Here is a 14,528-nt window from a genome sequence, read left to right on the forward strand (position 1 = left end):
CTAGCTATATACACTACGTGACCAAAAGTATATGGACACCTGCTCGTCGAACATCTCATTTCAAAATCATGGGCATTATTATGAAGTTGGTCCCCTCTTTGCTGCTACAGCATAACAATCTCCACTCTTCTGGGAAGGTTTTCCAGTAGATGTTGGAACATTGCTGCAGGGACTTGCTTCCATTCAGCCACAAGAGCATTAGTGAGGTCGACCACTGATGTTGTGCGATTAGGTCTGGCTCGTAGTCGGCGTGCCAATTCATTCACAAAGTGTTCGTTGGGGTGGAGGTCAGGGCAAACTGTTGCCACAAAGTTGGAAGCACAGAATTGTCTAGAATGTCGTGTTAAGATTTCCCTTCATTGGAACTAGCCCGAACCATGAAACACAGCCCCAGACCATTATTCCTCCTCCACCAAACTTTAAAGTTGACACAATGCATTGGGGCAGGCAGCGTTATCCTGGCATCCGCAAACCCAGATTCGTCCGTCGGACGAATAAGATGGTGAAGCGTGATTTATCACTCCAGAGAACGCATTTCCACTGCTCCAGAGTCCAATGGCGGTGAGCTTTACAACACTCCAGCCGACACTTGGAATTGCGCATGGTGATTTTAGGCTTGTGTGCGGCTGCTCGGCCATGGAAACCCATTTCAGGAATCTCCCATTTTAACTGTAGACTCTTACCGGTGTATGGATTATGATGATTCACTGCTTTAGCCACAGAAGACAGAGCTGTGCCGATACCAGCAGCTGTATTCAGGACAACACTGGTATTGAAAGCTGCAGCTACACTTTACATAGTGCATGATGAAAATATGAGTAAATCCAATGGCTCTTTCAAATATCCGCGGTAGCAGAGAGCAGGATGTTCCATTTGACAGAGAAGCCCTTGAGTGACAGAATGGACTCTCTTTCTTGTGAATGTCCCATCCCCCTCATTATCTGTACCAGTGTGTCAATATAAGTAACATAATCAAAAAATCCCCATCCAAATCTGTCAATTTAAGCTAGAGATATGTTTTTTTTGCATGGGCTGTGTCTCAATCCACCGCATTTGCCTATTGCGGCTTTCCACATCTGCGGGGGAAGGTGGCCGAGCTACAAGCGGTGTTTGTCAGACCATATGACCACTCTACGGAGAAATGAGACTCTGACGAACACAATGGTGATGTTTTGCTCCACGACCCCCACAAGTGTCACGGGACTCGTCTGAAGTCGGTACCGTCGTCGTGCCAACGTCTGCCCGAACCGTTTGGGCTCCAAACTAATGTGAGCCCGCTTTCAGGACCCGCTTTTGTTCCCACGTTCGTGTAAACTGCATTCACGGTAAATGCTGCATACTGTATGTCGGCTCAATTACCTTTAAATGTCAAGCGCGTTGTAATCGCAGATCTACAGTTGATTGGAATTAATCTCGGCCTTAATCTGTGTCTGGGAAACTGCCCCTGTGTGTGCTAGACTGTTAGTGATCACTTTTTAAAAAAGCCCTCTAAATGGTTACATTTGATACTTACTGAACTTTACACTGTTAAAATATCTACCTCAGGTGTTCCAAACATTCTAGGCTAAGAGATGCTGTATCTCTATTCCCGCTCTTGAATACTCCTCAGAACCAGGTAACTTTTACCACGCCACAGTTTCACCACACCACAGAAAAGTTTAGCAATTGTCGTTTCAGTTTTTTTTTTTTTTTTTTTTAAATGTGCCTTGTTTATCATAGCGGTATCAGGTACATGTCCCAAAACTGACCAGACTCTAGTGAAAGCCTCCATTCATTTGTCAACATAAACGAATGTCCTTAACAAGAAGTATGTGTTGAGAATAAAAACAATTGAAACGTAATCAAATTCAACCCTTTATTTGCAGGAGTTGCAGGTTGACATTGTCTAACTTTTTCCAGTGTGTACATTAAGTCTGTAGTGAGGCCTTGTCCAGATCAAAAGGCTAAAATTTATACAACTGGCCTTCGCGGAAAACACCACGAAACCTGGGTTGCGTTCAGGATGGTGAAACTTACTAGACGGATTCCACAGATTCCATCTGAACGTTCCAAAGCATTGAGCCCTCCTGAACGCAGCCATGTTTCTGGTGTGTGATAGGCCTGACCACAGCCAGGGATGGGGCCCAGTTCCAAACATACACAGGGCATATAGGGGATTGAACGGCGAGAAGAGGGGTGAGGGATCGGTTTGGAATCGAGCCATCGAATACGTCTTCATCTAGAAAAAGGAAAACATGGCTGGCGGCAAACCTTTTTGAAAACCCCTGGAGAACATCCATCTAGCATACAAATCAACCACTCACTACCTACTCTATAGTCTACAAATCATAGGTATTGCACATCAACTGAAAATAAAACAAAAATAAATGTATATACACATAGGTTGACTCAACATCGTTTCCACGTCATTTCAATGAAATGATGTTGCACCAACGTGGAAAAGACGTTGAATTGACGTCTGTGCGTACGTACAATACTAGCAGTCTTCTAACATTGATAATTGTACATTTCCAAATAAATAATTCAAACGAAAACTTTATTCACATCTGTTTCTTTAAGACCGTACGCTGCGGACTGTTATGTCAATCAGAAACTCATATAGGCGAGGTAGTTCATAGTAACCAAGTCCTCTAACAGAGACGGCACAGAGAGAGGAGCTAAGGCTTGACTAAGCTAACAAAACACTCTTGAGTGCCTCAACAGCAGAGCGAGATAGAGAGGGGTTAAAAACACAGACAACTGTAAGAGCACTTAAATCAAATCAAATGAATAGGGCTAGGGGTCCTGCCTGGTCATGTAACCTGAGGAAAGACTCCTGGCCCCACCAATAAAACATAAGCAGCCAATTTGTCCCAAATTGGTCCCTTACCGTTACCCTTGGCCCCGACCCGCTGATGTTTGCAGAACTGTACATGTGTTTATACTTATCCAGAACTACTAGATCTGCAAACATCGAAGGGTGAGGGACAAGTAGGAGGGTCGGGGAGCAAATTGTAACTGGTTGAAGAAGTAAAGCAACAAAGAGGGGAAAGTGTCTAAAGTATTTGGGCCAGGTTATTTATTGCCTTCCCATACTCCCATATCGGTTCATTAACATTTGATAACAAAGCTATCTCCAGATCCAACACCCAGAAACGTTACAATTACAGTCATATAATAAATAAAGAGATGTTCCACTAATAGAAAAAAAGTTGTAGCCATGACTACAGAACACTACAGCTACGGGTAGGCAGAGTAACAGGGTGTCGAAATATGTTCAATGGTTTTTAGGATCCATATAAATAGAGATGAACACTAAATACTAGAAAATGAAATATGTGTTTGTAAGGAAACACTTTCTAATAGAGAAAAGGGGGAAAAAGTTCCATCCACTGTGAGATCCAAAAGACTATAACTTACAGCATAGAAATACTGTACACAGCTTGGAGGGACAGAAGCTGACACAAGAAAATAAATAAATAAATATAATAATTTACAGCATGTACACAATCGGCAATACAGAATATAGTATTAGGAGACAGAGAAATTAAAAGAAGCTGTACATAAAAAAAAAAACATGTTTTTAACAAAGGACCCTTAAGTGTCTCAAACTATGTATACTATGACAGGATGTGTGTGTGTGTGTGTGTGTGTGTGTGTGTGTGTGTGTGTGTGCGTGTGTGTGCGTGTGTTATCTGCAGCAGGCCAGTGCTCCCAGGGAGGTGTGGCTGTCCAGGCTGATGTCCGTGTCAGAGGTCATGGTGGGGTCACTTGGCTCAGTCGACATGGAGGAAACGTCATTGGCCGAGGAGGAGGATGAGGCGGGCTGAGGGGAGCTGTCAATCACTGCTGCACCTGTGCTGCGAGAAACACACAGGATGACTGATACACCTGTACTAGGTACTAGCACGCGCATTTACAAACACACACACTGTCCTGTAAGATGTGGCACACACCATAGGGTGCCGGAAGAGCCCCTCTGAGTCTGTAAGGGGTGCAGCAACCCCCTTCTACAGTATCCAACTACATAATTCACCTCCCTCCTATGAGTCAGATCTGCATGCTCTCTTTCAGTAACAGCCTTTTACTCGTGGTGTTTTTCCAAGTGAAATGTAATACAATAACAGCAGAGACCAGCTCACATAAGTACAATAAAAAACATCAGAAACAGTCTGTTAACTAACCTAAAGGAGGAGGTTGTCCTCTGATCACTCCATTCTGCTTGGTCCACTCGTCCCACTCATACACCTCTTTCCAGATCAGGTCTAGGAAGAGAGGGAAGGGAGGGAGGGAGAGAGAGAGAGAGAGATTTGCCCTCATGACAAGTATCAAAACACAGAAATCATCACCGGGGGAAGATCATAAACACCCATTGGGGGGGGGGGGCTGGTCAGTATCAGTATGACCTCATCCTATTGGACCCTGAGCCATGCAAACCGGTGACAGTGATATTTACACCCAGCCTTTGAACCTGGCCAGCTCTGCAGCATCACGTTTCACACCATAACATAACATGGGAAAGTCGTTAACCAGTCAAATGTCAACATTAGTGAAAATGTTGTAGTGAAAAGTGAAAGCTCCTCTGGTACAATGGAACCAAAAATGAAGTCCTAAAAGTGCAAACTCCAAGATAAATCGAGCATATACGTTCAAGTATTTCAAAGTTGTTGACATATATGTATGTGACCCATGTCTAGTGAAAAGTGATAGTTGTAGTAACGTCTCTAACCTTTCCACTCCTCCACCGTATGCTCTCGCTCATCCAGCTGCTTGTCTGTGATCTTTGGAGGGGGCTGAGAGGGAAAAGAAAGCAAAAGAAAGACAGGAAAGAGAGAAGAGAGGGAAGAAAGGTTCATCCCTACATCAAACCATTGACCGTAGTTCACCCTTCTGACTAGGAGTGTCAACCGTTTCAGTCCAATTTCCAAGTTTCCCCTACAATAGATCATACCACTTGTTAAACACTTACTGCCTCCACTTCTGCTGGGTCGTACCACACGTTGATATAGGGGTGTTTCAGGGCCTCGTCCACCGAGATCCTCTTAGACGAGTCGATCACCAACATCTTAGACAGCAGGTCTCTGGCCTGGCTCGCTGGGAATGGAGAGAAAATATAGTTCAGACCAGCACAAGCATACACACAAACCCTACCCACACACATTCTCAGTCTCCAGTACCTTTCAACTTGTTGTGTTCTGAGTCTGCAGGGAAGAGGACGTCAGGGAAGAGCTTGCCGAAGCTGTATCCTGCGTAGCGCGGTCGGTTCTCAACATACGTCCTTACTGATTGGTTGAGCTTCATCAGGAAGTCCTGGGGCGGAGTCCCGAGCTGCTCTATCACTTTGTTCCACTGGTCAATGTCTGAGCAGGTGGATTTAGGGAAAGAGTACACACAGATGTCTCCACAAACACACACTTTTACTTTGTTAGAGAACTACTTTTCCAGAACTATCTCTATTTTCTAGAACTATCTGTATGTACTGGCAGAAACTGAGGGGATTATTGGGGAGGGAGGATGGCTGTACTTGGATATGGTGGATATGATGGTGGGTGGAGTGCAAAAGTGGTGCTCGATAGAGCTGTGCTTGATGGTATAAACATGGTAAAAACACACAGACAGGATAAAATGATATTACGGTAAAAGAGGAAAGGATACGGTCAGTGCCTGGGAACAACACACTACCTCTGACCATCTCAGCCACAATACAGCCCACTGACCACACGTCCACTACACGATGATCGGAGAGATGACATGCGAGCACAATGGAGAAAAAATAATAATAAGAACAGAGGAAGGAAATGAGAGAGTAAAAAAATGGATGGATTACAAAAAAAATGGATATCACAAATAAATCAGATGAACGAAACAGAAAATGGCAAGAGTGATACATCTGATGAATGAAGGAGAAGCATCGAATGAGTAAATTGGGTAAATGAGAGTGAGAATGGATGCAGCAGGAAGCATCTGCAAGTCTCGAGCGCCGGAGCCCTCTGTCAAACGGGAAGGAAAAAGCAGGAAATCAGGACGTGCAATTCATTCTCCATCTCGGGAAACTGAGAGACTGAAGAGAAATGGCTCCACAGAGGTGGAAAACTGTTTTATTACTCAAGGAGATGATTCACAGCCAGAAGCACTAAGGATACAGTCCCTTCCTGGGAACAGGATTTTGTGACGGACCATTTCTGCCAGAATACACCCCACAGACCATATGTCCACTGTTTACAACATGGAGAAGAGGAGGGGAGGGGGGTGGAGACACAGAAACAAGCTAATTAGATTTGAGCAGTTAATAAAGAGACCATTGTTTCTGCGGTGGTGGTAAATGCATACAATCGTTATGGGTAGAATAAATATTTGATTGATTGATCGACAGGTACTGACCGTTGGCCTGGTAGCCCATCCCCAGTATGACCTCTGGTGCTCTGTAGTATCTGGTCACTACGTAGGGGGTCATCAGTAAACCTGTAGCCGCTGTCCGAGCCAAGCCAAAGTCCAAGATCTTTAATGTACAGTCTGACTTCACCACAATGTTACTGGGCTTCAGATCCTAGAGGGACAAAGAGAGATCATAATTATCAACGTTGTCATCATCATCATCAATAGCAGCAGCATACTTTAAGGCCCAGACACATACACAGGACACTCTCTCTCTCTCTCTCTTTCTCTCTAGCTCTCTCAGGACCTGAGCCCTAGGTCCATGCCTCAGGACTACCTGGCCTGATGGCTCCTTGCTGTCCCCAGTCCACCTGGTCGTGCTGCTGCTCCAGTTTCAACTGTTCCGCCTGCGGCTATGGAACCCTGACCTGTTCACCAGACGTGCTACCTTGTCCCAGACCTGCTGTTTTCAACTCTCTAGAGACAGCAGGAGCGGTAGAGATACTCTGAATGATTGACCTGTTGCACCCTCTACAACCACTGATTATTATTATTTGACCCTGCTGGTTATCTATGAACATTTTAACATCTTGGCCATGTTCTGTTATAATCTCCACCCGGCTTAGCCAGAAGAGGACAGGCCAACCCTCATAGCCTGGTTCCTCTCTAGGTTTCTTCCTAGGTTCCGGCCATTCTAGGGAGTTTTTCCTAGCCACTGTGCTTCTACACCTGCATTGCTTGCTGTTTGGGGTTTTAGGCTGGGTTTCTGTACAGCACTTTGTGACATCAGCTGATGTAAGAAGGGCTTTATAAATACATTTGATTGATTGATTGATTGATGGTAAAGGAACATAATGCTCCCCAAACAATGAGAGAGACAGATGGGGACATTAGTGAAGCTACGTAGGAGTATAGGAGTGGCGTCAACATAATATATTATAAAACCGTCAGCATCCATATTCCTCATCATATTAACAACAGTAATGAGTCACACCATTTTAACTACAATAGTATGGTGAGTCATCTTTCACAGATTTGCATGTATGCTAGCAGCTTAGTAGTATGACATACAAACCAGTTACAGTGTTATAGAATCAAGATTAATCTCAGAATGATCTCGATGGTCATTGGGATTTTACCATTCTTGTCTAAGGTGTACAGTTGAAGTCAGAAGTTTACATACACGTATGTTGGAGTCATTAAAACTCGTTTTTCAACCACTCTACAAATTTCTTTTTAACAAATTATAGTTTTGGCAAGTCGGTTAGGACATCTACTTTGTGCATGACACAAGTAATTTTTCCAACAATTGTTTACAAACAGATTATTTCACTTATAATTCACTGTATCACAATTCCAGTGAGTCAGAAGTTCACGTACACTAAGTTGACTGTGCCTTTAAACAGCTTGGAAAATTCCAGAAAATGATGTCATGGCTTTAGAAGCTTCTGATAGGCTAATTGACATAATTTGAGTCAATTGGAGGTGTACCTGTGGATGTATTTCAAGGCCTACCTTCAAACTCAGTGCCTCTTTGCTTGACATCATGGGAAAATCAAAAGTAATCAGCCAAGACCTCAGTAGAAAATGGTAGACCTCCACAAGTCTGGTTCATCCTTGGGAGCAATTTCCAAACGCCTGAAGGTACCAGGTTCATCTGTACACGCAAGTATAAACACCATGGGACCACGCAGCCGTCATACCGCTCAGGAAGGAGACGCGTTCTGTCTCCTAGAGATGAACGTACTTTGGTGCGAAAAGTGCAAATCAATCCCAGAACAACAGCAAAGGACCTTGTGAAGATGCTGGAGGAAACAAGTACAAACGTATCTATATCCGCAGTAAAACGAGTCCTATATCAACATAACCTGAAAGGCCGCTCAGCAAGGAAGAAGTCACTGCTCCAAAACTGCCATAGAAAAGCCAGACTACGGTTTGCAACTGCACATGGGGACAAGGATCGTACTTTTTGGAGAAATGTCCTCTGGTCTGATGAACCAAAAATAGAACTGTTTGGCTATAATGACCATTGTTATGTTTGGAGGAAAAAGGGGGGCGCTTGCAAGCCGAAGAACACCATACCAACCGTGAAGCACAGGGGTGGCAGCATCATGTTGTAGGGGTGCTTTGCTGCAGGAGGGACTGGTGCACAAAATGATGGTATCATGAGTGAGGAAAATGATGTGGCTATATTGAAGCAACATCTCAAGACGTTGAGATCAGTCAGGAAGTTAAAGCTTGGTAGCAAATGGGTCTTCCAAATGGACAATGACCCTAAGCATACTTCTAAAGTTGTGGCAAAATGGCTGAAGGACAACAAAGTCAAGGTATTGGAGTGGCCATCACAAAGCCCTGACCTCAATCATATAGAAAATGTGGGCAGAACTGAAAAAGCGTGTGCGAGCAAGGCAGCCTACAAACCTGACTCAGTTACACCAGCTCTGTCAGGAGGAATGGGCCAAAATTCACCCAACTTATTGTGGGAAGCTTGTGGAAGGCTACCCGAAACATTTGACCCAAGTTAAACAATTTAAAGGCAATGCTACCAAATACTCATTGAGTGTATGTAAACTTCTGACGCACTGGGAATGTGATGAAAGAAATAGAAGCTGAAATAAATCATTCTCTTTACTATTATTCTGACATTTCACATTCTTAAAATAAAGTGGTGATCCTAACTGACCTAAGACAGGCAATTTTTACTTGGATTAAATGTCAGAAATTGTGAAAAACTGATTTTAAATGTATTTGGCTGAGGTGTATGTAAACTTCCGACTTCAACTCTACATGCTCCATTGCTCCAAATATGTATCCCAAATGGCACCCTATCTATCCCTCCCTATACAGTGCACTACTTTGACCAGAGCCCGGGAATAGAGCAGTGTTTAGATCATTAGCAGGTTCCTCTTGATCTCCTGTGGATTTAGCCAACATCAAAGCTCTGACATCATCACCTACTCTTTGTGGAGGAGTTACTGTAATCAGAGCTTTGAGCTTACTTCTCCTGGAAATACAAAAATGCCCCAGAATTTGTAATGACGAGCTACAAATCATAATGATGAGCTACATTACTGCCGATCCCTGCGTCTACATGTTAGCTTAGCGTTAGCGTGTATGAGCCCGCGTGAGCCTTACCCTGTGTATGATGCCGGCATTGTGGAGGTGTTTGATGCCACACAGCATCTGGTAGAGCAGGTAGGACAACCTCTCATGGTCCAGCTCCATCTGAATCACCTGGCACAGGTTGGCATCCATCAGCTCCATCACAATGTATCTACACAGGCAGGAAGTGAGATGAGAATATGCACACACAGGCACACATACGTAGGCGCAGACACACACATCATGAGGTAACTGTGGAGCCAGCTGGATGGCTCGAACAGAGAGAGATATGCCGCCGGCAGAGAGATTTCACACAGTTATTCTGGTAATAGCCGAGTCATTCTGTCACGGATGACAGACAGGCCTGTTCAAAAGACCCTCCTGTGTCTTAATTCCGAACGGCATGTAACCATTTTACACTGTCAAAGGTTGATCGTGTTAATCGACACCAATTCATGTACTTACACGTCTGCAAATTCCTCGAGTGATTTTTGTGGGCTGAACACGTTTAATAAGCCAATGATCTGTAGAGGTAACGACATCAACACATGAACACAACAACATAAGTCACACAGGTTGCTTGCTAGATTAGTTTCCTCAATATACGAAAAACAGTCCACGTGTTTGTAATCAATTCAATTTCAAACGTATTATACAATAAAACAATAAAAAGTCCTGGATGCTGATTGACTGAAACCGCCTTCTAGTCCTCTGTATATTCACAATATAAGCTACCATGGCAAATGCCTGTTTACTGTTCTAGCTATCGAAGTATCATTATGCATTTATAACATATTATTCCTACTGATCCTGTCCAGCCAGGCCATTCATAAACATAATTGAGCATAATTATCATAGAATATAACAGAAACAGCAGGAAGAAGTAATTGACCAGTGACTTACATTTTTGTGATTGACACATTTCATTAACACCAGTTCTCTGTACGCTCTCTTGGCATGCGTCTGGTTCTGGAACGGCCGACTCAACTTCTTAATAGCCACATTTCTCTCAAGGTTGTGGTCATACGCTGAACTGAAAGGCAAGACCAAGAACATGGCAATACATGAACACATCCGTGTGATACAGACTGTAGTAAATAGGGTAAATAGGAATTTAAATGGATGTCTGATTGGTGTTTCTTTTCATTGGGTCTTTTACAGCATATGACCTTGAAACATAACCTAAAATGAGGACACTGTCCAAATGAATGAATTCCATGGTCCATTTTGCCATTGATGGACCAGCTTTGGCATTAGCCTTGGTCCATTGATTCAGCACCACAGTGTTTAGACAAATTCAAAACATTGGGTTACTTTGGTATGTAGCTTTAAATTGTATGTTACCTTGGAAACCAATTGAATCTCAAATAAAAGTATTTCATGGGGCTAAATAAAATTCAAATAAATCTCAAGCAAAAAGGATTTGAAAACAATAAACTGCAACACTATATTTGGCATCCCATCGTTTACTGGTAATTACCTGGCACAAACCGCTGTTCAAACATTAATGAAGTAGTATATGACTGGCAGAAAAAAACTAAGGGGAGGAAAAAGTACCCAATTGTCATCCTTGAGCAAAAGTAAAGATACTGTACCTTAATAGGAAATGACTCAAGTAAAAGCGAAAGTCAACCAGTAAAACACTACTTGAGTAAAAGTATAAAAGTTTTTGGTTTGAAATATACTTAAGTATCAAAAGTAAATATAATTTCAAAAATGTACTTAAGTATCAAAAGTAAAAGTATAAATAATTTCATATTCCTTATATTAAGCAAACCATTTGGCACAATTGTTAGTGTTTTTTTTCATTTACGCATAGCCAGGGGCACACTCCAACACAGACATCATTCAGAAACAAAGCACTTGTGTTTAGTGAGTCGCCAGATCAGAGGCAGTAGGGATGAGTGTGTGAATTTAACAATTTCTGTCCTGCTTTCAAAATGTAATGAGTACTTTTGGGTGCTGGAGGGGCCTCCCGAGTGGCACAGTGGTCTAAGGTACTGCTAGCTGTGCCACTAGAGATCCTGGTTCGAGTCCAGGCTCTGTTGCAGCCAGCCACACCGGGATACCCATGGGGTGGCACGCAATTGGCCCAGTATCATCTGGGTTAGGGGAGGGCTTGGCCAGCAGGGATGTTCTTGTCCCATTGCGCATTAGCGACTCCTGTGGCGGGCCGGTTGCAGTGCACACTGACATTGTCGCCAGGTGTACGGTGTTTCATCCGACACATTGGTGCGGCTGGCTTCCGGGTTAAGTGGCCATTGTGTCAAGAAGCAGTGTGGCTTGGCTGGGTTGTGTTTCGGAGGATGCATGGCTCTCGACTTTCGCCTCTCCCAAGTCCTTACGGGAGTTGCAGCGATGGGACAAGACTGTAACTACCAATTAGATACCATGAAAAAGGGGTTAAAAAAACAAACAAAAAACTTTTAGGCGTCAGGGAAAATGTATGGAGTAAAAAGTACATAATTTTCTTTAGGAATGTAGTGAAGTAAAAGTAAAAGTTGTCAAAAATATAAATAGTAAAGTACAGATACCTCAAAAAACTACTTAAGTTGTACTTTAAATAATTTTTACTTAAGTACTTTACACCACTGCCACCAAATTAGATTTTGTTTTTTAAATGTATCGTGGGGCTGACATTTTCCATCAAGGCACTCTTGAAGAAAACAAATTGATGAACTTGTTGATTTAAAGCATTTATTTTCTTGCCATTTTTTTCTAAATATTTTAAAGCATAACAAACAAACACCAAATGCATTTGGGCATGATGTCAGCCTTCATCTGGGGGTAAAGGTTGTAATGTCCACTTGGGGGCTCTATAAATCACATTCCAGTGGCAGAATAACCAATAAGAAAACATGTCACATAAACAAAATAACAGCATAAGGAAATTAAACAGGGGTGTGAACATAAAGTAAATTATATAAGAATAATTAAAATTAGCCCCCAAAAATCATACAAAATAGCATAACAAAGATATATACACAAAACGTACCATACCAATCGAACAGTTTGTATTTACTAAGGGGTGACATTCCCCCCCTTTGTTTTTTTCTGCCAGTCATAGACTACCCTTTTCAAAGAGTACCTTGTACCAAGTCTCCATGGCCTTATAGTTTTAACCCATTTGAGCCCACCAGCACATTGTTTTCTTCTTCTCAGTAATGAAATAGTAATTGCAAAGTGATTACACTTACCAGACGATTCCCTGTGCTCCTGAGCCGATGGGCCTTAGATTCTGGTAGCGCTTCAGAACTTTGAAGGTGGAATCTCCGACATCTAAACTATAGAACTCTCTCTCTTCTCCTCGCTTGTTTTTATTCATGATGAAACCTGGAGGAGCTACTTTCTGGGCATCCAAACTAGGCTCTCTGTACTATGGGCCCGCACACACACACAAGCACGCACGCGCACGTGCACAAACACACACACACAGAGAAAGAGAAAAAGAGAGAGAGAGCATAACATATTTTTAGGATACAGAACACAGGTAGCTACGGTATGTTCGGAAGTGCATGTTTCTAGATTTAAGATCGAATCCGCATTAGGGGAAATAGCACCACTGTTCACCCCCAGCGCCTTTGTTATTGTTTTTTTGCATTCGGCAGTGTGGTTAAAAAAAAAAATTGCGCATATTCTGCTGTCCTATCGTGAGTGCAATGATGTCAGATCAAAAAGTATTTAATGTTTGCAATAACTTCTTTATTGTTGTAATATTCCGAACGGACATGGCAGTTTCACAAATTAAGGATTCCAGCTTTAACCTATTCTTCTTATTAACCTTATCCAATGTGATCCAGTTTTCCTTCTTCAACCTAAAAGGTTTCAAAAATCAGATGATCAGATGTTTTCAAAACTCAAAAGCAATCTTCTTTTGAGATAAGTCCACATCCCAGGCCATGTGTGTATATGCCACAATCAAAAATGAATGGAGAAGATCAGCACCGTGCAATTTCCAGATCTGTGGTGCTTATCTTTCAATTATTCTGTTGGTTGAGGTACTGTATATACAGTGCTTAGTGAAAATATTCACACCCGTGCACAGTTGTCACATATTGCTGCCTTAAATTAAAATCTAAAAAGGAATCTAAAAATATCATTTTTTCCTACAGATCTACATAAACTGCTCCACATTTTCAAAAGCGTAAGACAAATTGTAGACGTATGCGGAAATGAATAAAAAAAATGGAAAACAAAGATATCTTGATTGCGTAAGTCTTTACACACCTTCCTGTGTGAAGAGCAAATATTTTCATGAAAAAAAACAACAATGGTGTTGTACACTCAACAAGATCCCCGTAAGAAGCATTTCAAGGTCCTGGAGTGGCCTAGTCAGTCTCCAGATCTCAACCCCATAGAAAATCTTTGGAGGGAGTTGAAAGTCTGTGTTGCCCAGCAACAGCCCCAAAACATCACTGCTCTAGAGGAGATCTGCATGGAGGAATGGGCCAAAATACCAGCAACAGTGTGTGAAAACCTTGTGAAGACTTACAGAAAACGTTTGACCTCTGTCATTGCCAACAAAGGGTATATAACAAAGTATTGAGGTAAACTTTTGTTATTGACCAAATACTTATTTTCCACCATAATTTGCAAATAAATTCATTAATAATCCTACAATGTGATTTTCTGGATTTTCTTTCTCTCATTTTGTCTGTCATAGTTGAAGTGTACCTATGATGAAAATTACAGGCCTCTCTCTTCTTTTTAGGTGGGAGAACTTGCACAATTGGTGGCTGACTAAATACGTTTTTGCCCCACTGTATACTCAGAGGACTGTTATTAGCATGTTTAACCACTCAATGGTAGATTATCAGACACTCTGATTTCATTATTACTGAAACAGGATACAAGTGGTAAATATAATGATCCAGTCCATTTAAAAAAATTGGAGGCCCCTTACACTTCAGTGTTGCGATGCAAAAATTAGAGCTAAATGTACAGCGCATAGAATTAAAGAGGTATTGTCTGAAATTATTAATTCTAATCAGACAGGTTTTTTACATGGACGATACATTGGAGATAATATAAAGGCAAGTACTGGAAACAATAGAACACTATAAAAAAAAATA

The 14,528-nt window shown here is 42.1% G+C and overlaps 1 protein-coding gene across 3 annotated transcripts; it reads right to left on the reverse strand.

Moving 5' to 3' along the window:
• Positions 1–1,847: 1,847 nt before the first annotated feature.
• On the reverse strand, positions 1,848–12,828 carry LOC120017495 (mitogen-activated protein kinase 8-like). Of its 3 annotated transcripts, none has more exons than XM_038960278.1 (11): positions 12,654–12,828; positions 10,360–10,489; positions 9,922–9,980; positions 9,490–9,628; positions 6,361–6,526; positions 5,635–5,706; positions 5,157–5,339; positions 4,949–5,073; positions 4,709–4,772; positions 4,164–4,244; positions 1,848–3,834 (listed from the first exon to the last, which is right to left on the reverse strand). In XM_038960278.1, exons 1-11 carry the CDS (start codon positions 12,779–12,781, stop codon positions 3,671–3,673), a joined length of 1,311 nt encoding a protein of 436 aa, XP_038816206.1. In that variant the 5' UTR covers positions 12,782–12,828; the 3' UTR covers positions 1,848–3,670. The 3 variants fall into 3 exon arrangements, with proteins under 3 accessions (XP_038816206.1, XP_038816204.1, XP_038816205.1); XM_038960276.1 differs by lacking the exon at positions 5,635–5,706 and adding an exon at positions 6,123–6,194; XM_038960277.1 differs by lacking the exon at positions 5,635–5,706 and adding an exon at positions 6,123–6,194 and having other exon boundaries at positions 3,720–3,839.
• Between the last annotated feature and the right edge of the window lie 1,700 nt (positions 12,829–14,528).

The sequence above is a fragment of the Salvelinus namaycush genome, chromosome 22, assembly GCF_016432855.1.
Source record: "Salvelinus namaycush isolate Seneca chromosome 22, SaNama_1.0, whole genome shotgun sequence".
Lineage (NCBI taxonomy): Eukaryota > Metazoa > Chordata > Actinopteri > Salmoniformes > Salmonidae > Salvelinus > Salvelinus namaycush.